This window comes from Desmodus rotundus, chromosome 4 (assembly GCF_022682495.2).
Source record: "Desmodus rotundus isolate HL8 chromosome 4, HLdesRot8A.1, whole genome shotgun sequence".
NCBI classification, from domain to species: domain Eukaryota; kingdom Metazoa; phylum Chordata; class Mammalia; order Chiroptera; family Phyllostomidae; genus Desmodus; species Desmodus rotundus.
In genome coordinates this window covers 46,288,862-46,314,892 of record NC_071390.1, presented here as the reverse complement: position 1 = coordinate 46,314,892, position 26,031 = coordinate 46,288,862, and the positions used below count along the sequence as shown (strand labels likewise).

The following is a 26,031-nucleotide window of genomic DNA, read 5'->3' as shown; positions in this document are numbered from 1 at the left end:
CATTTCGTGGAAAACAAAGTAATAAAATAAGTACTAGTAAAATTAATGTAAAAGTAAGAAGAAATAGAAAAATAAATTAAATATATTTTATTTTTTATTTAATATCAGTATTTTTCAGAAGTTCACTGAGCTCAAAAAAGACAAGAAATAAATACAAAAAAGAAAGAAAATTGGAGCAGTTTTAGTTGTAGTAATCTGCACATATGCATATTACTATACTGTTCTCGCATTTAATATAAAATAAAATTAGTTATGTATAATTTGTTACCTATAAATATCCTTGTTCTTTCTTATTTTAATTTTAATGTTAAGATTCTCTAAGGGGGAAAGATATTTAACTTAATTAAAATATTTTAGATGAAGCAAACAAAATATAACCAGAGACATTGAAGTTAAGAACAATCTAACAATAGCTAGTGGGGAGTGGGGAGGGGACAGTGGGGAAAGGGGATTACAGGAACTACTATAAAGGACACATGGACAAAATCAAGGGGGGGGGGTGGAGGTAGGGGAGGGAGGGGGAGAAAAGGCACACAACTATAATTGAATAACAATAAAAATTTAAAAAATATTTTATATGATTAGATTGAAAATATATGAATTAAACACATGTGTCTGATAAAAGCGTCTAGAATAAAATATCTACATAAAAAAGTGATTGCAAAAATTCTACAGGGAGATAATTAACTAAGAGCTGGAAACCCTCCACAATCGGATCTCCATCCCTGGGAGATAAGGTGTTAACTGCTGCAGTGCACTTAACAGAGGAAGAACAGAGAAGTAAATAGGGAGTCTTGAAGGGGTCTCTGAGTAGTGGGATAGGAAGGCAGGTGGGCAAATAAAGGGGTTATTATGACAGAGTGGACTTATCAAAAAGGCTATAAGAATAGCCAAAAGGGATAATACAGGAAGATAAGGTATTTTTATATATTATGTCAACTTTTAAAATATTATGCATAGTGTAATGTGGACTGTAATTTAATGTCAGGTTATTTTTCTAGATCTGGTATCAAGGGCTGAGAGCAAAGTAGAGAGCTTGGAATCATTAAACACATGCTAATTAGAGAAATATAGAACTCTCGTTTAAAGAATCTCTGTGTAAAAGTGAGAACTTGAAATGTATACTGCTACATTAAAAAGTGGGCATAATCTGATCCACAATGTACTTTATATAACTTACATTTCAATATGTGTTTATTTCAAATAACTCTGAAATGAATGGTTTTATTTGAACCTGATACCAACTGTGTTCATAATATCTCATTACGGGCTGTTACTTATAGCATGGTGGCTTCTGTGTTCATGATTTTGATGTGTCAGTATACTACATTTATTCTAGAACAATACAAGTTAATAATACAGAAATTTTCTATTGGTCTAGTTATAAAATAATCAAAATTGTTAAGAAATATGGCCCTGGCCAGTGTGGCTCAGTGGATTGATCATGGGCCTGCAAACCAAAGGGTTGCTGGTTTGATTCCCAGTCAGGGCACATGCCTGGGCTGCAGGCCAGGTTCCCAGTAGGGGAACCATTAAAGGCAACCACACATTGATGTTTCTCTCCCTCTGTCTCTCTCTCCCTTCCCTTCTCTCTAAGAATAAATAAATAAATAAGAATACATAAATAAAAGTTAAAAAGAAATATAAAATATCAAGAAGATTTACATTGATATTTTCAAATAGGCACTTCATTGTTTTTATTTCAGTGACTACTCAAATTGTTCAGCATAGTTAGAAAGTGGGGCATTTTGATTAATCAAATATGTTAGTTAATAAAAAGTTTATTGAGAAAATGAAATTATATAATATGTACAAACAAATGTATTTTGAAGATTCTTTTGTTGTATGTTAGTCAATTATATAAAATTTTATTATTTTTAAATGCTCAGAAGTATTAGCATGCAATTTCAGTCAGTAAAAACTAAGTAAGTGTGGGTGCCCTTCTTTAGTATTTATCCTTGATTATAGGAATCACATTCTCAAATTCATACTTTTTTTTTCCTGCTCTCTGCACATCCAACAATCATGCCAGAGAACACAGCTTCCTTTCCTCATACCTACACACTATTATTAATCCAAGCTGAGCAAGTTTTGCTCTGTAACTTCTTTACCAATATTTGCTTCTTTCCCTTTATTCAAATCCTTCAGTCATTCTCTACTTTATGACTAATCCTTTCTCAATTTATTTTCTTCCATTCAACTGTAGCGTCTGTTAGTAAATTTGTTAGATGTATTCATTCAAATACCACATATTTTAAGCATTTTTTAATGTCAAGTATTATGGTAGTGCAATACTGCAGGGTGGTGAGTTGTGAACCAGCATATATGTATGACTATAGTTTAATATGGTTTTGTGAAAACAGCGCCATTCATTTTACCAACTTATGAAAGCCACATATTTCCTTTGTCAAATGTTTCGCTTCTGAAGGTGATAGAAACACCAGGTCTCTATAAAAAGGATCTCTCATAATTGATAACCAGAAACAGTAAAAGTTTGATAATTTAATTGTCTGTGTTGCTTGAACTCTTTATAATAACTAACTAGAGACAAAAATAGCATCTCCAAGAAAAAGAGCTTATTTATTTTATGTAAAGATAATATAATACACAAAGCTAATATCATACATTGAATATTTAGTATATTCTAATATGTCCTGCATAGTTCATCTCTGATTAAAATACAGCTTTTGAAGTTTATGAATAGGTAAAATAGTAACCTTTTGTATTTATATATTGCATACATTAATGCTATTGGTGAATACCTGAGCATTTCTTGTAGTACAAGAATTTAAGAAGGCAGAATGGGAAATGTTCGAACAATTACTATTTGAATTTAATATTTTAGATTTATTTAAAAAGATAATACTAGTTTCAAGTATGTCATTTATGACATACAAGACAGATAATGCTTTGGCTTAATATTATAATAGGGACAGTACATTTTATGTAGTCTTGTGTCTGTAGGTTTACTTAAAATAAATGTTTTCTAAATCAATTTGTACACAGAAGATTGATTAATAAATATTCTTTTTCTCCCTAATATAAGGTAATACCGTTTACTCTAAACTACACATTCAGTATATACCAAAACACTACATATAGTGTCATTGATTTGTGTATTATTTTCTGGAAGGTAAAATAAAGCCATATTTACTCACAGCACAAAAAATATGAATACAAAATAAACACATTACCAAATGCAAAGGTAAACAAAGATATGAATGTAGTTTTTAATTTTCATCATATATAGTAGAAGAAATATGTTTAAATATGAATAATCCAATGCATTTGAAATCAATTTTTGTTTCCCAGTGGGAATCAAAATATCACACACACACAATATTATATGCATCCCCATATATACACACATACAACTCAGAAATGTGTACATATGTGCATATATATGTATGCATACTTATGTGCACACAAATTACAAAGCATAATACTAAATGCCAAAAAATTAATTTCATCTGCCAGTTTGAATCAGTTGATGGTAATTGTCTGAAGTACCTTATATAAAAGAGTTCACCTCAAGTTTAGAATTGTTCAGAAAGAGTGCAGTGATGAGTTATCAATGTTTGTCAAGAACTAAAAGAACATTTAATAATTAATCTTTAAGTTACATGCAATTTGGATTTTATAAAATTTCACACTACTATAACCAATAATACAATGTAAATAATTTAATGCATACCTATATACATATATATTTAAAGTAGTTACAGATGTCTTTATGGATGAGAATGAGTAATTGTTTTAGTAGAACAGAAAAAGAACATGAATCAAACCACAGCAATTAACAAAAGAACAAACACAAAATCAAAACTAGTACCCACAGGAACTCCACCAGGTGGGACCTATGTGCAAATTAAACATGAAATAAAAAATGTGAATATCAATGACCAGAAACATAGATACACTGTATGCCATACACTAGTAAAACAAAAAACAAACCAAAGTTAACAAAACAAAACAAACAAACAAAAAACCCCCACATTTTCCAGTACATTTAAACTAACAATATTTTACAGGGAATATTTTATTCCTTAGTATTCTGATATATCATAACATACATGATAGCATGACGATATTTACAAAACATAGAAATACATTATGTCTTTAAGATTGTATTGTAATTCACTTCAAAGATACCTTTATTAAAAAAAATAACACTATATACAGGAATGTGAATTGACGTGAAATTATAAGTGAATTAATGCCTTTCTACAAGTCAATATGCAGTATCTGTTGATTATTATCCCCAGTTATATTTTTGTAACCAGAATTAAATATTCGATTTTTAGTGACTCTGCCACAGAAAACCTGGTCATCTCAGACATGACTCTTAAAAAATCTTGGCCATTTCCTATTCTATCTATAATCTAGGCTATTTTGAAACTAAGAAAAGTACTTACAACATGCAACTCATATATGTATGGTATATATGTATACGTGTATATCTACAAATCTGTAGAAAAGGAACATTAAAGTAAATATAATGTAAATTTATATATAAAGTAAATATAATTTACATTAGTAAATATAATTTGTTTACTTCTTTTCAGTTTCTCTATGATCCTTCTATTCCTTCTGGTTCAAATTTCATACTGCTGATTACACCACGACTAGTCGATCCCTGCTACTATTTCTTAAAACTTCGTCTTACTTCCCACCGATTTGAGAGAAGGAACACCGCTCGACTTTTGGACAAATGAATCCAAGTCTGACCTCTTCTTGACATTTGCCTTTTGTTGTGGCTGCTCCGGAAGCAACTTAGGAGAGCCAGCTCCTATCCTGAAAGCTTCTCTTTCTGTGCCAGCTGCTCATTCTCCATTTCTGTTGCTCACACCTCTCTGATGTGAATTGCCTCTGTCCGTATTCTTAACTCTATTATCTCTATTCTGATTAGTTTCCCTAATTCTGACTGAAAATCAGCAAGAATTTACATATAGTGAAATTCTTGCCTGTGACTGAAAAGGGCCTTGAGGTTTGTTGTTGTTGTTAATTTAGATCTTTAAATAACCTCATAATGATCATATTTTATTTTTAAAAATAGAGGGCTTGACCTGGAAAAGAGATGATTCAGAAGGTCATAAACCCACCTTCAAACGTATTAGTGACCATTTCGTAAATTTATTCTGTGTGCTCTCAAATGAGAAATATAAGGCATGATGATGAGTTACAAGAAGGCTGGTTTTAACTCAGTATGAAGAACTAAGAATTAGTTTTCCAACCAAGGAATATGCCATATTATGAAACAGTATATTCAATATCATTAGAAATTTTTGTGTAGATGTTAGATACCTAATTCTATGAACTTATTTAAAATATAGATCTATAGAAGCTATATGTGATATAGAAATCTTTGTCATTTGGGGATTATATATTTTAGATATACTTGTTCACTTTCTGCAAACCTAATGAAAATCATTCACTGTAGATAATTTTAGAAAAAGGATGGGCATAAATAATAAGCACATGGCCAGATACACACTATTTAAGTACTTGACATTTGCCATACAACATATTAATCATGCCACTGTCCCTATATATGGCATCCTCTAAGGAAAACATTCTCTCTAAGCCCATGCCCATCAGCCCCAGATGCAGGGACAGGCCAAGGAAGCAGGGATCACAACCATATACCTTTTGCGTTCCACACGATTGAACGAAATGGGGGCAACCGGTGACTGTGAATCTCACAGTATCACACAGCTATCACATGGTGCAACCAAGAATCAGACCCCAGGTGACTAACTCCAAAGTACAAACTCCTAAGGACCACAGTGTGTTGCCCCAACCCTTGGAAACAGCTCAGAGCACTTAAGAGGTTAATTGGTATTAATTTCCACAAGTAGAATTCTAGGTAGTGTTTTCCAAAGGTTTTAGATCCAAGAGTTCTTCTCTCCCCCCTCAGCAACACTTTGCTGGCTTTTTCAAAGTCCCTTAGAATGCAATTTTAACATTTATTTTTCTAGAAGGAGAAAAAAATCTGTTAGTACAGTCTTAATTTACTAAACTGATGGTAAAGCTCCATGTAATGAGATTCCAGGACATTTTATAGCTGTGCTGCCCAATTAATGATTTGTGATTACTTGAATTTAAATTAATTCAAATTAAACAAAATGTTAAAATTATGTTTTCAGCCTGGTAATATTTCAAGTGTTCCCTAGCCACATATGCTACCCCATTGAATAGTGGAGCTACAGAACATTTTCGTTGTCCTAACTGGTGTGGCTCAGCTGGTTGGGCATCGTTACACAAAGCAGGACATTGCCCTTTCTATTCCCCCAGTCAGTGCACAAGCCTGGTTGCAGGCCAGGTCCTTGGTTGGGAGTGTGTGAGAGCCAACCAATCAGTGTTTCTCTCACATTGATGTTTATCTCCCTTTCTTTTTCCTTCCCTTTCCCCTCTCTCTTTAAAAAAAAAAAATCATCATCACAAAAATTCTATTGGCCAATGCTATTTGCAAGGGAGAAATTGCTGATCAGGACATTCTTGCATTGCAAATGATAGAAATCAAACCTACAATATGTTTTTTTAAAAAAGATATGTTGGAAAATGCTGTAGTGGTCACAGAATCAAAGGAAAATTTTTAGGATTGGTATAGCTTTGGGAAAATAACAATCTAAAAAAAACAAACAGGAACCCAACAGGCCTCCTCTCTGCGTCTGGCTGGCTTCATTCTGTCCCACTGACAATGGATTTTCTCCATGTCAGCAAACTTGGCTCCAGTGGCTCCAGATTCATTCCCATTTCTTTAATGCATGATGCTAAAGTCTTCCAGCTCCATTTTTTTCTACCATTTCTTGAGAGGACACTGACTGGCTTGGTATAGACCTTCTGTCTACTATTCATGGCACTTACTCTGGCTAAGGAAGAAAATACTGTGATCTAGCCAGTCAGCCACACCGCCCCCTCACGTGGCTGCTGTCAGTACCAGAGAAACACAGGACAATGATGGGTGGGGTGGAGGAGAGCTAGCATCAACATAACCACTGACAGAAGTGTGAGCAGGTCAGCTGCCCCTGAATGCCCTTTCTGAGTTGTACCATCAGAACAGTCCCCCGAGTTGCATCCAGAGCTGCCAGCATGATTCTTTACACTCACTGTATAGTTCCATTATCTTCCCCTATTAGCAATTTTAACCCATACTAATTAAACAGTTTTTAACTCTTTAATAAGTGAGTGCCCTGATAATTTAGCAAACTTCAAAAGAAACATTCATTGTCTACCTTCTACTGAATATCTCTAAACCAAGAAAAAAACAGCTGCTGAATTCAAATCAAATATACTTTTGAAATATTATCATTAATGTAGAATTAAATTATAACACTAATACTCTCATTTACACTCTCTATTCTATAGTTCATGTAACCATGTTTTTGTAGTATTTCCGATTGACATAAATATAACAAGAGACATGGTAACAAAATGAGCAAAATTTATATTTAACTTACATCTTCTATGTCCTTGTCCAGAACCACAATTCTTAGAGGGGTGGTCAAATTTACACTTTCAGAAATGGTTGCCCCCACTGGGGCAGATTCCAGGATGTAGCCTTGATAGTTGGGCATTGTGAAATACGGGGCCTGGTTGTTTTCATCTAGTATTTCGATATGTAGACTGGCAAAGGCAGGAAGAGGATGGCCATTGTCCTGTTCAGCCTGGAAAAGAATGTAAAAAGGTATAAAAATTCTATATTTGGGGATCTTTCTAAGCATCATTTTTTAAAGTATCTATAGAGAATCTCTTTTGAACTGGTATCATTACAGGAAGAAAAAACGTGTAAATGTTAGAGGGGCTTGGAAAACATAAACAAGAAAATGGTTGCATCAATTTTGGGGGGTCCTGTGTTCAAAATCAGTGTATAATTTAAAAAAAACAATAATAACTACAGTAAATTATTATAGCCTCACTACATATTTTTGAAGAGATAACTGCTTAAATACAGTTAGACAGAAAATCGATAAGGGAATATATTTGAGTGAAGTGCTAATAAAACAGTTAAATAATAGAAAAGATTCATCACTCAACTAAAGTATTAAACTTATTTTTGTCTCTTCCATGTCTTCTCATGCCACATTCATGATTAAATCCCCCAATAATTCATAATTCTATATAAAATTAATAGATTTAGGCCATATTTTAGAAGTTCTCAAAAGCATCACATAAGGAACAGAGATAATTTCAATGAAATGTTTTTTAGTATCTGTAGAATTTCAAATAGGTTTAACCGGAAATATGTTGTTCAAGTAAAATTAATATGTATTAGAATTGTGTTTATTTTCTTGGTTCTTTTCTGTTTAGTTTTAAAACAATGATTACAATTTACAGTTCCAATCAATTTTCTTAGGATATCTCCATGTGATCATGTTGGGAATGGGGAAACACCAACGTGTGATTTTCTGTTTCTTAAAAAAATGTATTTAGGGGAAGTATTCATCACAACTGATTTCAAACTTTAGGAGAAATCATTGACATAATCCAGTAGTATACAAATTTACTGTCATAAATTTTTATTGATACTTTCCCCATTTTATGATAGTTGTAATTTGAAATTAATGCAATGTAAAAGTTAAATACTTCATATTAAATCCTGGAGTGCTTTCCTAAATGGCATATTGACGTTTTGGTCATGGAAGTTTATAGCTGCTACAGATAGATATCTCTTATTATTTAATCCAGAGGCAAGAACTAGGTCTCTAGAATGTAATTTTGCATTTTCTCATCACTGTAATTTAGCATTTTCACCAATTAAGAGGGTAGGTAACAGATCATAATGATGTTTGCGAAGGTACTGGTGACAATGTACCAAGAAAAATCACAATATATATTTTTACTTCCTATTATTGTTAATATTGAATATAGTTTGAAATATTATTTGTGCAAATCACAAATTTGAAATTATGGTAATTAATAAATCCTTCATGAGATAATGTTTTATAAAGCATTGATTAAAAAAACCCTAATCTTTGTTTTTTAGTATTTTGGTAACTCTATTTCAATATATGAGTTTTCCATGTAAGGTCCTATAGTTTACTTCATTCATTTAAATTTCACTTGGCAGCAAATTGCCAAAGTGGTGCAACTAATGTACTAAATGTTCATGAGCTCGGCACTAAGGACAGACATGCTGAAATAAAGTATAGCCTTTTGTAAAATTATGCATTCTTCTTCACACACAACCACATGTGCTCCTGACATCCTTACTATGGGTAAGCTCTTTCTACGTCCAGTGGGTGTGATTAATGTGTGCCGAGCCAGGGATGTTCTTCTAGGAGTTCCTTCTGCGACATACAAAAGGGTTTGGGACGTAGCTGCTCTCCAGGACAAGAGGTAGAGTCTATGATTAGTAAACATCATTTTTACAGCAAATGTAAAGCCATTATTTGGTCCACGCACAGTTCCAACCCAATGCCCTTGATCTGATTAAAGCAGGAGCAGTTCATACACGCAGGTCATTCTGAACATGAGTTTTCTTTCTCCCTTTATTTTGCATCTTGTGTAAAATCCATTACCTCATTTCCTGGACATACTAATAATGTTATGAAACATAACAAAATTTATAACTTGTTTCCTTCCACCAATATACATATACAAATAGTTTGTGAATTGTGAGGGGAAAACAGAAAACATTCTATTTTACATTCATCTCTCATGATTTTAATTTTTACTGCCAACTTTGAAGCCAGGAAAAATATATTATTCGCATGGTGAAAACAAAGTGATCCACTGAAAAGAGAAACAAAACAGAATTAGTCCTATAGAAACAATCTAATCCTTGTATTTTTTAAAAACACCATGTGAAAGCTCTGTCTGAACATTAGTCTGTTGTTCATATGACCAGTTTTTCGGTTTACTACTACATGGTTTGTCCTATTTTAGGTTTTGCAGAGGTGCTAACCAGATGTCTGTCTCTAAGTTCACATTCTTAACCCCTATGCTATTTTGCTTTTCTAAATGTGAAAACATAATTTTGCTTTTTTTAAAAAAATGTTTTAAAAGATTTTATTTATTTAATTTTACAGAGACAGGAAGGAAGGAAGGAAGAGAGGTAGGGAAACATAGATGTGTGAGAGAAACATCATGTGGTTGCCTCTCACACACATCCAATAGGAGACCAGGCCCACACCCCTGGAGTGTGTCTTAACCAAGAATTGAACCAGTGACTCTTCTGTTGGTGGGACTATGCACAATCCACTGAGCCACACTAGTTAGGGCTCAGTCAGGCTGTCTGATGAGTATTTGTTTATTTGTCAATTTTCTTAAGTATTTAAATTGTATCCTGCCTTATCAGGTTCCCAAATCATTTTTTATATAGATTAGCTCACACTTTGGCGCCCTGAAAAACAGGTGGGTATCTTGATTCATGGGGGCTGTGCAATTTGCTTTTCAGTAGCAAGCACTTCACATGACCCCAATTTGTCTAATCAATCGTCATTACTGGATCAATTGGGTCTGGCTTTTGGCTTCTCTCATTCAGGCTTGAAGGAAGTCATTGCACTAAAAATAGCCTAGGTTGAGCCGCCTAGACCAGCTCGGCTCTAGCCTTGAATACAGATGATAGTTACTGTTTTTCACCTTCAGGCAAAGTTTCAAATTTCAGCTGGACCTAAAAGTTGAAAATGAAAGTGTAGGAACCTCATATGAAAGATTTCTTGGTAGGATCCTGCTTAGTTCACTAAGCTCTGCAAAGATTTGGGGGTCGAAGATCTAATAACTGGCAATAGGTCACCTTCCTTTCTACAATCCCATTTTTCTTTAAGAATGTCTTAGGGAGAGAAGGCTGTGGGAAGCATGTTTCCCTGGGTCAAAGATCATATTATTATTACCAATTAATTAGTAATTAAAAGTAAGTGCGTTCATTGCTTCTTGACCTTTCTTAATAAAATTATATTTCCATAAAACCAACAGGAACTTCCTTTATTTAAACTTTAATACTCTAAAATTCAAGAATGCATACAGAGTTGGACACCAAGCTTATTTATGAAAGTTACTAAAATATGAGAACTTAGAAAACACAAAAACACCCAATAATTTATCAGATAAAATAAAACAAATTATTTTGAATATAATACAACTGAATTGTTTATAATGTCATAAATATAGCGATAGAATATGTTCTGCATGGGAAAGGAATAGATTTTGTTTTACAAAAGAGAAAAAATATTTTCACTAGACTGAATATAGATAACAAATTCCCCAAAAAAGCATTTATGATATGACAATAAAATAATATTGACATACTTTTTACTTAGAGAACATTTTTAATAAAGTGAAGCATATTTTATTTCATTTGAAGTAAGAATATGTCCATTTCATTTATAATTTATTGCAATGGAAACATACCTTTTAATAATAAAAATAGTTTTCTTACTTAGACTTTGAATCAGGACCTGGCATTACAATGACTGATGCAACTTTGAATGATTTAAAAAAGAAAAACTCAGTCACTTTGGGGAAGATCATAAATTCAAAAAACTCTGTCTAGTCACAAACCTGTCAGACTATTTGGCTAATGTTTTAAACATGGGAACCATCTTGGCTATAAGTGGTAAGGCAAGCCAGAGACAAAATTATGATAATGATGAAGTAGTAAATTTTTTCTGGAATGATTTCCATCATGTTTTTAGGTGTGGCTCAGTGAGTTGGGCATTGTCCCCCAAACCCAAAGGTCGCCGGTTTGATTCCCAGTCAGGACACATGTCTGGGTTGTGGGCCAGGTCCCCAGTTGGTGGTGAGCAAGAGGAAGCCACTCAGTGTTTCTCCCTTACATCAATGTTTCTCCTTCCCTTTCTCCCTCCCTTTCCCTCTCTCTAAAAATGAATGAATAACATCTTAGTCATGTTTTATCCCCCTTATTTTGCCCTGCCCTTTGCCTCCCCATCCAGCAAAGGCCAATATTGGGTTGATCCCATTTCCTCAGTGCTTTCTCAATTAGGAGAAAACCCATTCAAGTACCTTATGTGAACTGGCCAATGGGAATACTTCATCCTAGAATAATTTAATTTTAATAAACCATCATATAAAAATAGATGTTAAGTGGATTACTGTCAGAGACTGGCAGTTAGTGAGTTTGTTACCCCTATGTACCAGGCTGTTCTTGGGAAAAATAATAATGATTAGCCCTATTTAGCTCTCAAGTGTTTAGATATATCCTTTTATTTTTAGCATTATATGCCACAACCCAGAAGCTTATGAAGAAAGATTACTTGGCAACAATCTTGTAGGAGGGCTAAGATAGTCTATGTGTGTGAAGGGGTGTGTCATGGGAAGACATGGCAAGGGCTGCTCAGAAAGTGACTTGCATTTGAACATTGTACTGCACTTGCACTTGTACTCTGACAATGACCTTTGCAGACAAGAGGGTGTGACCAAAATCAAGGTGCTGTGACGAGAATGGATAAATTGCTTTTCTTCTTCCAAGTAATTGCAGTCACCTTTTGTGGAAGGAAAGAGGTCAAGCAAAATATCACCTCTGTGTGTCTTTTGTCAGCTTGCAAATTTGGACATCCACTGTATTCAATGGCTATATTCTATTTCTGTCCTGACTAACCCAGCTGGATGAATAACTGCATGAGACAAGAGGACACTAAACATTCTTTCCTTTTATTAATTTCCATAATTGGCATCATAGGCAATTAATTCAACCTAGTGCTTAGAATTTTTAGTGGACAATCAGGATGAAATAAAAGGATATGTTCTTTGGGAGGCAACAAAAATAATGTTTTATGTGGCAATTTAACATGTTTTGAAAAATAGAACATAAAATTAAAATAAAAGATGAACATTTAGCAAATGTATCAAATATGTCAATGGGCTTCCAAAAGTGTGATTCATTCAGAAATACACAGAGGTATTTCTATTTCAGTACCAATAAGAAATAATGCCTGACATTTCTGTAGAATAATATTCTCTAATATGTGTAAAGGATTTCTCTCTTTCTCACCTGATAGATCTTGCTACTGGAGCAGAGGAAGTGAGCTTATCTCTACTGGCCTGCTCAACGGGGATATAAGTTCATGAGAGCTTCATTCTTTCAACAGAAATCCATAAGAATTGGGAGAGGAGTCCATGGCTAGCATAGTTCCAGGGTTATGACAGTATGTCACCATCACATTTGGCTTGCTTCCTGTGGCTAGACAGCCTCAGCTCTGATATGTTTTCTTCTCCTAACCATGGCTCTCTGAAGTCTCCTGTTCAATCTTTCCCCAAAGGAGCATTCCATGCTTTTCTTTTCTCTACTTTCTTTCTTTTTTTTATAAACTGTTAATACTGACATGACAGCAGAAAGAATAGTAGCTTATACTTCACAATTTCCTTAACAGAGTTAATGAATTTTGATAGTTCTTTCATTTTCATGGGAAATGCCTTCCTTTCTATTTTAGAAGTGATGACTGATGATCTGTGAATTGCTATTCTGTCTGTCTGTCCATCCCTGACACCTCTGATCTTTCAATTGACGAAGTTCTCTGTTGGAAATTCATGAAGAGGGCAAATTGTCAGCTAACTTGAGGACATATGGAGCAGCATGGTTTATTTTTGTTTTCTTGTTTTAGCAATGCTCTGCTGGTAATGTGGGGAGAGTTGGGATGCAAGGAAAAGAGGCTGAGGTTTGAGAGATGTGTGTGAGATGATGAGCTGTGAGGATAGGAACTTGAGAACTGCAGTGAGCATGGAGAACTGGGAAGACATTCGAGAATAAACTCCAGAGGAATTGGATAGGATTTGAAAAGTGACTGGATGGGGACATATGGGAGCAAATAAAGCCCTAAGAGGAACTGGGAGCTCCAAGCTTGGGTGAGTGGCTGGTTATTATATTATTAATTGAAAGAAAGAGGTTTTAAAAGGATCTGTGTAGTTTATTACATTGTTAATTTTATACAATTGTATAATAGTAAGAGTAGGTATACAGCCCATGACTGGAAGTATGAATGTAGAAATCAGAAGAAAAGTAAGTCTGAGAGCAAAATTTCCCTATTTGTGATTCCCTTGAGGGCTGAGCTTTCATACATTTATGTCTCCTTAACACCAAGCAACATGTCAGACACCTAATAAGCCAGTAGAAAGGATTTGGCAAATTGGAAATTAGCAAATGCCATTTGCTTTAAAAAGTTTTCCATTGAATCCTCATGGCATACAGTTTGATTGAGATCATCCTTCAAAGAGAAGCTAAACATTTTCTTGCACTGTGGCATCGGAGATTCACATGTGTGGTTACAGTAGCTTGTTCTTCCGGGCCTCACTCATCCTCAGATGCCACTGTCCTCTGAAACCCGAATTACTGAAGCAAAGAGACTTGCCAGGGACACTGGTATATCAGCACTGCTATGTAAGCTCACCAGTTTCAATTCTGTGGCTCATTTTGTATGTCAAAAATGTATCTAATCTTTGGAGAAAGAAGATTTTATTAGCATACACTCATAAATGGCCATAAGCTGTGTTTTAACATATATTTAAATACAGTGAAGTTGTAGGTACCTGATTCCAGCAGCTTTCAAAGATTTACTGTACCAGGAAGAAACCAATTACAACAAATATTTGAGTACCTTCTATGCACTGTACATGCATAAGGTTAGGGGTTTGGGCCACAAAGTAGAGAAATGCATTACAATCTGCCCTCCTATAAAAGTCGGGCAAAAATAAAAGAGTAAATTCAACATAGAGTGACCAGAGGGACATGCAGAAATGCAAAGAGAGGCTTCTAACCAACAGCCATGCCTTTCCAGAGGAAGTGTTGTCTTAGCATCTACGGCATCAATGAAACATCAGCGTGAACTAGTGTTTTTAAAGGGAGAAATGATTCAGGAAGAGGGACAGCATTTGTTAAGTGCCTGGAGCCTAGAAAGAGCAGGATGGGTTTAGGGCACTGCAAGCGCTCTAATATGACTGGGACAGAAAGGCTGTGGGGTGACTGATGAGAGCTTATGATTAGCGTGCCCAGGATGTAGAAGGACAAGAAGTTCAAGGTTAGCAAGATAGACAGTACGAGTAGGTCAATGAGTAACAACGTACAAATCAGACAGACCATGACACAATGTTTGTGATACTATTGTGACCTTGCTACTAGTTCTTTATCAGATTCAGATAAAAAACACAATTATGTTTGAGCAATTGACAGTGAATTATTAATGATTTATCCATTTAATCTTTCTATTAGATGCTTAGAGTATTAAAATACCCACTAATAACATGTTTTAGAAATGGTGCACCTATAACAATGAAGGTGAATTTTCCAGGTTTTGTTATCAATGTTCCATATGTGAACTAATTCATTATCATGTAGAATCTAAAATGTGGTTTCATATTCCTGTATCATCGATGTTTTTGCTTTATAACTCTACTGATCACATAAGATTTTATACAAACGAGGGCATTTTGAGACTGAAAGAGGCATTATGAATAATTATACAAGGACAAAAGGCATACATATGAACTGTACAGGGCAAACCAAATATAATATTCTTATTCAATATATGTATTTTATCTTAAAGTATGATTAAATGATTATTATTATGTAAAATTTGAAGTAATGATTTTATCTGGAACATCTTTTCCTCTTTTAACTGACATGTTTTAACCCTTTCATATTCGAAAGCTAGAGAACTATTCCGCCCTGTCCTCCTTACACTGGGTCAGAACACTGAATAAGTCACTGGCGGAAAGGGTTAAAATGAAGATGCTGGATGGCTAATTCATCACCATCACCAGCAGTTAAATGAACATACAGCTTTTTGAAACAGAATTCTTCTTCAAAGCCTAGGACAAGATAGTTCATTTTATTTTATTATACCTTAGCTTCTAATACAGAAATTGGGATCAAATCCAATAAAAACTTCTATGGCCAATGAAAAATGAAGCATTATTAAAATAAGGAAAAAGGAAGCAAGTGAAAGCCTTACTATAGGAGAGAACTCCCATATTGTAGCGATTCAGTGGCCCTCTATGCAAAACTGCAATATTCAGTTATTATTCAAGCAGGAGGCACATTGTTATTCTCACAGACTGGCACCTTTGCTTATTATCCTCTTGACTGCACACAAAACACAGTGATTTTAGCTAAGAATGTCTGTAAAAAATTCCATTAAAATATAAGGTATTAATATAAAATTAAAAATATCTGCATTTTATTCTAATTGAGGTTTATTTCTATAATTGATGGACTGGGTTTTAATGTAACTGGGTAAACTAAGACCACTGACTTGGACATTGGAGAAAAATAATTGATTTCGGGTTTCGTACGAGGTAGTTTGGAAACAGTGTTTTGTCAAGTTTTTCCCACAGAGCAGCACAGCGGGGATCCAGGTAGACAGACAGCAGACAATGGACACACGTTTTTTAGTTTTATAGGGTCCTATGATGAGAAAATAATAATGTAGTCAATGCAAGAAGATGAATGTCACGCATGACCCTTGTACACAAATGGTAAAAGAAGTCTTTGTGAAATGACTCCCCAAACCCCACTGAATTAAATCCAAGGAAACTGCAGCGGCACACAGGGCTCGCCCCATGGTGCAGCTCCACACCTGGTTTCCCTGTGAACTGCTTGTAGCCTGCTACGTCACACCTCCACGCCCGTACTTCTGCTCTCCCTGGTGTTCAAACACATTTTCTACTTCTGTTCATTGGACAAACCCTTCCCATACAGCAAATCTTCCCTGAGTCCTCAGACTAATTTAAACATACCTCTTCTGCACTTCATCAGCACTCATGTGTCTTCCTGTTAGCGGTTGCTGTGTTTGTTGTATGTGGTTTATTGGCTTATATGACTCTTTCCCATTCTAGACTATAATTTTTTTAAGGACAAAGGACCACACTATAAATAAGGATCTGATATGCATAATAATATAATTGGGTCCTTAAAAGTATGCCTAAATTAGATGTGAAATTAAGTGCATTTCTACATATTATTATTTGTAGTTTCACTGACAGTTAAGCCGGACAACCATTTCTATGCAACTGCACTCTAGGGAGGTAAAAAGCTTAGATAAACCTAAACTTGAATCTCAGTTCTGCTGCCTATTTTTGATGTAACTCTGTGCCAGTCACTTACTCTCTCCAGGCCTTAGTTTCCACATTTGTACTAATTAGCATGTTATTACAGTTGAGGCTGTAATATGAATTATAATTCAGTGAAAAATGTACATAAAACACCTTGTACAGTGTACATTCTCAGTAAGCTTCCTTACCTCACTCACTACCTTTTCCTTTACCAATTTTAAATTTTAAAAATTCCATAAGTCTGCATTTCTGTAGCTTTTTAAAAATATGTATAGATATGAAAAAATTATAGAACACACAGTAGACTTACTGTTTCATCTTTTATGTCTGTTCTTTAACTTAAAACAGCCCCCTGCTCACAGCCCCCATTTCTACTTGGTAAATTTCTCCTCTTCCTTTACTGCCCAGCACAAATCTTACCTTCTTAATGAAGTCTATCAGAATTAATCAACAAATCAGCTGGGTTTCCACTGTGCCTTTCAAATGATTTTATTATTATAAAATGAGATATTATTATACCAAAATTATAATGTCAAATGGATCTCCCAAGCTTTAAAAATGTTTTCAGTCTAGGATCATCTATCAACATTTTAAAAAGTGAGACATATATTAAAATAATTTCTAGACAAGTGAGATTTTTTCCTTTTATGTTACAGAAACATATAAAAATAATAAATTATTAAAATAAAATGATAAATCTATGCACATTTTAAGCATTTCATTGGTTTAGTTTTTATGAATAACATTAATTCCTTTTAGTAAAAAAATAAGTGTTAGAAAATGTTATAAAGTATAGAATGTCAAATTATATACATTTGACCAGGGCATTTAGTGCATATAAAAATATTCAGTATTGGAATCACATTGTAAAATAAAGTTATTTTAGATAAAAGCAATAATGTATTAAAAGTGCTACATTTTATTTTTAAAAAATGGGCTAATTGCTGTCCAAATTAATTTTGATTTTTTATAACATTAAAGTGCCTACAGTAGCTTCTACACCTTTCTTTGATTAACACTTTATAAACACATACAAAAAATAAGAAATTAGTTTAATTTACCTTAATAACCAAATCAAATTTCTGGTGAAAGTCTCTGTTTACTGGCTCCAGGAGAGTAAGTTCTGCAGTCCTAGGATGCATGTGGAAAAAGCGTGGGTAGTCCTCAGGAGTCCCTGAAAGACATGAGATTGCAGCACATAATTGAGAACAGTGAGTAATATGTGTATCTGCTATATCTATGTCCCTTCATTAACTGAGGAACAAAACCTCAATTCCATTAATAAATTAAATTTCAAAATTATGCAGTCTAGGGAAATTAGATGCAAATGTGGTATATACTTAATTAGTTAATAAGTAAGAGGATGAAAAAATGTTATGTTTGGATGATTTTCCAAATATCTTTTATTAAAAGAGCCCTTTGATTATTTGAAACTTCATCACATATGAAGAGACATTAAGTGTTGAGAGAGCAAATTTTGAATTCTAAAACTTATTTTAATGGTGCATAAATCTTAATTATTGTTTTCATGGTCTTTCAACATATCTTGAAATAAATAATAACTAGTAATTTGTACCAAATATCAAGATGCCTGGAAATTAAAATGAGCATATTCTGTTCCAGCTGGGCAAATATTTTCTCTCAGATAATTATCAAACTAAGTACACCAATTATATTAAGTAAAAATATTTTAAATATTGCATAAAATATTTTCAGGATACTCAGTGTCTGGAGATAATATTTCTTCAGTGTAAACTTTTAGTGAGTTGAAATATTTCTTCTTGCAGAAACTCCCTTCAATTGTATCATCTACCTTTGTGTACTGAACATTATTTACAGTATTTTTCCCAACATGAAGAAAATGTAAACATCAATCATGTAACTATAGAGTCTATGCATTTGGTCAAGCAATAACCACAAGAATAAAATAACTTTGTTTCTAATTATTGAAGCCTACTCTCTGCTCTATGTTTTACTTAAGAAAGCATCAATAACTCTCAGGCCCTGGCCAGGTAGCTCAGTTGATTAGAGCATCCTTTTGCTTCACTGAGTTTCTGGGCTCAGTATCTGGTCAGGACACATAACAGAATCAACCAATGAATGCATAAATAAATGGAACAACAAATTGATGTTTCTCTCTCTCTGAAAATCAATAAATATAAAATTTAAAAAACCTGTAAATTATTCCATTTACAGACGGATTTGGGAGCTGTGAGATATTAAATAACTTGTTCAGGGTCAAAGAAACAATGTAACATAAAACTTGCATTCAGATACAGTTTGCAGAATCGAAACATGCCCCAAATGAGTTAACTGCTGCTATTCCTTTGCTTTAACTTTGAGATAAGAAAAGAAATTCTCCTGGCTATGTGAGCAAAGAACAAATGAAAAACCAAAACAAAACAGAAAAAACTATTATAGCAATGAAATAGACTTAAAAATTCAGAATTAATCAATATTGTGTATGAAAAATTAGCATATGATAATAGAGTCAACTCAAAACAGTAAGAAGAAATTTTGAATAAAAGCATTTACCTAACAGGAGAGCCAAACAGAAAATGATGAAAGTGCATCCATTTTTCATACTAATATACCAAATTCCCAATGGTGAAGATATTTATGCACAATGAATAATAATATAAGTACTAGTAATAGATAAAATACAGATGAATTCTATTCATGCGAGAGTGGGTATATCTTTTCTAACTATAGCTCAAAATAAAAAAGCAACACGTGAAAACAAAGATAAATTCAGTGACATTACAAAATTACATGGTAAGACACAAAAAACAATAAAATCACAGGTGAAAAACTAGGAGAAATAGTTGCAATTAACATCAGAGATAAAGGCTGATATCCTTAACACATGTAGATTTACACGTTAGAAAAGAGTTAGCTAAGACAAGGATCTACAGCACATGTAAGACAGGCCTGGGCTAGAGAATGACCAGAGTTCGCAGGAAGAGAAAGGCAAAAGAGTCTGGACCATAAACAAAGGTCTTCACATTTATCCATGAGAATGAAAAACTCGAGTTAAAACTACACTGAAGTTCCATTTCTTACTGTTAGAGTAGCAATGTCCCATGCTGGAAACCATACTCTATGTGTGAGTCTGTGAGAAAACACATGCTTTCACACCTTTCTGTTACAAAACCTCTGATGGACAATTTGGCATAATCTACCAAAATCACATTGGTATTGAATTGTGGGATTTTGGGACGATGGCAGTGCAGGAAAGAGCAGGAACCCATCTCTTCACTGAGGCAACAATGACATTGGCAGAGTTGGCCTGATGTAACTATGTTGGAAATCTGAAGTCTATTGAAGTCTTGAAACCTCCTGGGGAAGGGTTAGGCAATAAATTGTGAAACTGTTCTGTCAATCACAGCTCTGAATACAGTAGCAGTTTTCCAATCCGTGCTCCTCAGTCTCTTTTCAGGAAGCTCTGTGCATGTCTTGGAGCTGCTTGCACCCAGTTTGTGGGAGCCAGGCCCTGGCAAAAAGAACACTTCCCTCCAAAAAGCAGAGAATTGCATACACTCATGAGTGTTTGCTGCTTCTGTTCCTAGAGGTGCAGGCAACCCTGAGTAACATGCCTCCCCAAGACTAGCTTTAAATTTCATCCATTGGACTCTAGACACGCTATATTATCTATCTAGATCATCTGTCTGGCATTTCCTACCTGACAGTCCCAGGCTTTCTGCTAAAGTAAGTCTTCCTAACTTTCTAAATAATTCTCTTAGAAGTCCTTAGCACTCTCCTCACACGGTTACGCAGCTCATACTTTATTTATAGTGCTTAAAACCGTGTGTTTTAATTTATCTTTTGACATGTTTTTAGCCATATACTCTACCTCACACTAACTTAGAACATTTAACTCTCACATTCATATCTACAGCATATAGCACAGTACTCGACACACTCTCAAGTCCTAAATGGCAAATGCCTATTTCTATTTATCTATGCCAAGGCCCCTATAGACTTAAAAGAGGCTTATGCTTATGTTCATAAAAGCTTTTTAAAAAATTTAATAGTCCAATGTCAGTAACTGGTCTATGATATATGTATAGTTCTAGAGACTAAAGGCTTGGAACAGAATTACTTGAATTTATTTTATAGACAGCATTTTTAAGTAGGTGATAGCATCACAATTGGAAATCTATCTCATGTCTGCAGGGAGTGTGCTTATGTATGTGTGTACAGGCATAGGTCAGATGCACGGGGATAGGAAAACGCAGAGGGTAATGCTGAATTCCATTGAATAGTTATTTTCAAGCATACTTCAAAAGCAACTCCTTCTTTATTACGAGATATATGGTCTGTCTCAGATTTATCTTTCAATCTGGAGACTAAGATCCTTGCAAAGCAGCAACATCCATATTTTAGCAAAATCATTTTGGGGAATGGGAGAAAAAAGCAATGTGGGTAGCATAATAAAGTTCTCATCATTTTTGCTTTGGCACAATTAGCAGTATATGCACTGGGATGGATTCAGACATCTTCTACGAAGTTTTTCAAGGAAAAATTAGCCAAGGGAATAATGTATTATGTGCCCTTGGGCTAATTATGATCTTCCTCCCATATGTCTCCAAATGCCCTTCTTTAATTCAGTAACATATTTTCAGAATCACATAATTATATTCACCAATGAAAAAATACAGATAGCACAAACAGTGTAAGTTTTTCCTTTTTTTTTGAGAATTCTATATGAGATGATATTGAGAAAAACATCAATGTGCAGATTTAACTGCTATTTTTATTTATGTTTTGCTTCTTCAATACAAGTTTTTCTCCATTTGTTCTCCATATGTCACTGAAACTAATTGTGAAAAAGAGAAAATATTTTTAAATTTATTTATACTTAAAAATAACAATAATTTCCAAAAGGAATCTTTGTTATTAAAGGTGTTTACTCTGCTTTGAGACACTATCTTTCCTACGTGATTCCAGAGTGGTAACAGGGTGTAAAACATTAGCAGACACAAACCAACAAGGATGGAGTAGAGGATGCCTGGCCTATCTGAGGGAGGCTGGATGTCCCGGTCCTGGTCGATGGCTTGTATTGGTGGAGTAACAATGATGGGGTTCAGTTCTTCCTGGAAAAAAATTCAGAGAGTTTAGTTCAGCCTCAGTCTAATACCGTATGTAAAATTGACAATCAGAGATTACAGTTTGAACAGCTAGACAACAACTGAACCAGTAGTTAAACTCAGGTTTTAATATTTGAAAAGTAATCCCTTAGGCTAGTTAATTTTGAATCCAAAGAGGGAGCAAGGTATCCTCCAAGTCAAAATAAAAAGACATAGTAGTTACATATAGAAATTTATACCAGGAATGTCTCCTAAAAGGAAAGCAAGATGAGAGATATCAACAAATTTTGAATTTTCTCTAGATAATTTTATCAAAAGAAATATAAGGCTATCAAGTACTGTTTTTAATCTTTGGCTTTAAATAAGATTTGTAAGAATATTTATATTCTTTTCTTCCTAAATCATGTTTTAAAATTTCACATAAATTAACATATTAAAATAAAAGCTTTAAAAATTCAGTAGAAATCAAAATCCCATTATTGCAAATTTCACATAGTTGAAATTAATTATATATTACGTAGGTATGTACATTTAACTTATAATTATCTGCAAGAAGATTCAGTTTAAAGTTTTAATACATTTCTATCAGTCAGTGTTTTCCAGTTTGATGACCAGTAGTATTCTGTTCTTCTACCAAGATTGGAAAACATTTTTCTCTGAAGGGCCAGAAAATAAATATGTTTAGGCTTTGTCAGGCATACAGTCTCTGTTGCTCCCACTCAACTCTGCCATTGTAACAGAAGGGCAACAAGTGGGTATTACACGTTGCGATACAACTTTATTTACAAAAACAGCGGTGAGTAGGACACAGGCTTTTAACCCTGGTGTGAGATTATAACAGGTATGCTGATCATAAACCAAATGTGCACTCTGCAGAGATAAGCTTGAGAAAAACTGTATAAAACAAAATTATAAAAAGATAATCTACAGTTGGTCTTTTCTGAGATTTAAGGTCTAATTTGTATAAGAAGGAGGTATTAATAGCTCATTTTCTAGAAATATACATTAACATCTCCTTGAACTGTTACCTTCAGAACCCAGTTGGGAAATACTGTTTTAAATCTTTGCAACCCTTAGTCCGAATATCTAAGTGGTAATTCCAAAGGGAAATAAACTCTACCTCAGTATCTGACAATTTCATGCTCTAACTAATTACTGCAATGACTTTCTATGTTATTTCTTCCCAAATAATAGAACCTTGAACCATGTCATGTATTCATACAAAATCAGTGGTTTATAATATCAGCAGAAATGTATAATTTTGACATGCTAAAAAGAATAATAATATTAAACCATTATTTATAATATTTAATTTGCATTAAGTTTTTCAGGGGTGGACAAATAAAGGTTTACAACTGTGATACAAATAAATATTATGAAAATTAGTAAATGATAATATGAGAATAAACTTTGTGTTTAGCATATTCACAAAGGTTAACCTACTTTTGCCAACTCCTGTACTATTATTAAGTTATACATACATATTAAGTAAAATATATGACTAAGTAATATTAAGTTACTAAAGTTGGAATAATTAAAGATAATCATTGAGCAATAATTTGGAGCTCACATATATTTTAGTGGTTCTGTTGAGGTCATAATCTCCTATGGGCTCTTAGTGGTCTAAATGCTATCAGTATTTTCCTAAAAATAAAGGGCTTTAGGCAGGGATAACTTACCAGTGTTCTATTTACTTCTTTAAATGTGGATTTGTAACCACGAAATATTGAATCCATACCAAAACCACTTAATGAAATCCAGATGACTACTCTCTCACACAATGCAATGCTCTTCCTAAACTTTCCCCCCCACAGTTTCCGACCTTCTTTCTCTCCGTTTTACTCCCTTTTTATCCCTCCAGCTATCCCCACTCACACACACACACACACACACACACACACACACACACACACACACACACACACACACCCCTTCCCAATAGTGAGCTGACTTTCTATCTAATACCTGTATTTCTTTGTGAACTGAAAAAATCCAGTGCTCTTCAAAGTGCCTATGCTTGAATGCAGGCATTAAGGATTGGTCAGATCTTCCTAGTTTTTTTTTTCAAAGGAATCTGGTTGTTTCATACAAAGTCAGCTCACCGGTGAGCTACATTACTCCTGACTGAACTAATTAAATCTGTGGGAACTTTTCCGAAGTGTGGCCCTACTCGGGTCTTGAGAAGCATTAACAATCTTGCCATTGTCTGCAATTCTATCCTAATTCCCATGGTCAGGGCAATACAACATGGGTTCCTAATCAGACTTGAGCTTTTTAAAATAATTTAACTACTTAACTAAAATGTAAAGAAGAAAATTGAATCTGAGCTCTCCTGTTGGAGCTAAATGTGAACAGATCATGATGCTCAGGGTATCCCTGCTGATCACCTTCACTCTGCCTATTTCTGTGGCCCTGCTGAGTAACCCACACACATAAGCGGTGTTGGTTTGGTAATTATTCGTGTAGTTTAAAATCCACTTCCTCTGTTATCTAAAGCTGGTGGAATGAACAATGGTGTTTTAATCATATTCTTTAAAGCTATATAAACAATAAAACTAAAAATAACACAGCAAATAACCAAGAAGGAGGGATAAGTGCTAAATGTCTCATTTTTCACATATTATATAGTGAAAACTGAAGAAATAAATAGAAACAAGTGTGCTATTTAGAATTATGTTGGTAATCATCAGAAGAATTAAAAATGGAAATAACAAACTGTAAATACCTCAGGAGCTGGTCTGGAAGTGAGGGTAGGTGGGATGAAACTATATTTATTTAAAGGCACTCAGTCCTGTTTGACTATGCAATTGCCATACCATGTTCCATTTTTAATGTTATAAAGAAATAAATAAGTACACTATTGAGAACAAAACAAAGGTAACCCTCTTGGTAAAGGATTCAATATGTTTCTGGAAAATTGAGAGCACTGTATTGTCTTAACTTACTAGGGCTGAACTTTTGTCTTGTCCTATAATATTAGCAGTTAATCAAAAAATGTTTTTCTTATGCTACTATTTGAGTTTTTCAGAAAACCTACAATTAAAAGTAAAAAGAACATATGCTCAATGATTTCTCAGATTACCTGTCAAGCAGACTGTGCTCTTTGAATCTTGAGAATTTTTAATACTACGAGTACAGTCATAGACTACATAATGGCATTACCATCAACAACGGACCTCAAATAAGACAGTGGTCCCATAAAAGTACAGTGGAGCTAAAAATTCCTACAGTCTAGTGATGCAGTAGCCCAGCATAATGCCATAGTGCAAAGTATTTTTGTTTTGTGCCTTCTCAGTCCATCAATAGTAACACTATGGGCTAGCAACACCTGAGGGCACTCACCTGAGCTCATGGAGTTGACCACAAACATAGCTCCTTTCAAAACCAAAGTTACCACTGGACTGACTCTTCAGCTTTTATTCTGATTGCAAGACGCCCTTCAGCCATTAGGAAACTTTGCATAAAAATAGAGCTCATTACTTACAAGCTGCAGGGCATCCACAGTAAGCCAATGGGGCTCCCAGCGAGGACACAGGTAAAAAGAATGCCTGTGTGCAGGGGCCTGGGGTTCTGCTTTTATTGGGGGCGTACATTAGGACCTAGGGTTTCAAGGGCTCACTTTTCAATAGTGAATTTAAAACATAAGAGCAAGAATGCACAGGAAGAGAGAAAAACAAAATCAAGTAGCCTAAATGGTCAGTTACTGAAATCAACCAGGACCTCTAAAATAAAGGCGCCTCAGTGAGGGGAGGTGTCCTGATTCTATCTAGTCACCCCACTGGCAAAGTGTTTATCTGAGATGTCCAGCTTTGAAGTGGAGACCTGAGCAATTAAAGCTTAAATCAGGCATTTCCATTACAAAAAGAAGCTTACTTTGAGGGCTTGCACTACAGTTACTCGTGTTTGGAGAGATACTGGTATAAACAAGCCTACTGCA

General features: G+C 34.4%; 1 protein-coding gene across 1 annotated transcript in view; it reads right to left on the bottom strand.

Annotated features, from left to right (window-relative positions):
• PCDH15 (protocadherin related 15) overlaps window positions 1-26,031 on the bottom strand; it is an 870,634-nt gene that overhangs the window by 306,522 nt on the left and 538,081 nt on the right. The window contains exons 12-14 of the mRNA XM_053923048.1: window positions 21,992-22,100; window positions 18,066-18,178; window positions 7,461-7,667 (exon numbers count right to left, since the gene is read on the bottom strand). Coding sequence (XP_053779023.1) covers window positions 7,461-7,667; window positions 18,066-18,178; window positions 21,992-22,100 — 429 coding nt within the window. The remainder of the gene's footprint in view (window positions 1-7,460; window positions 7,668-18,065; window positions 18,179-21,991; window positions 22,101-26,031) is intronic.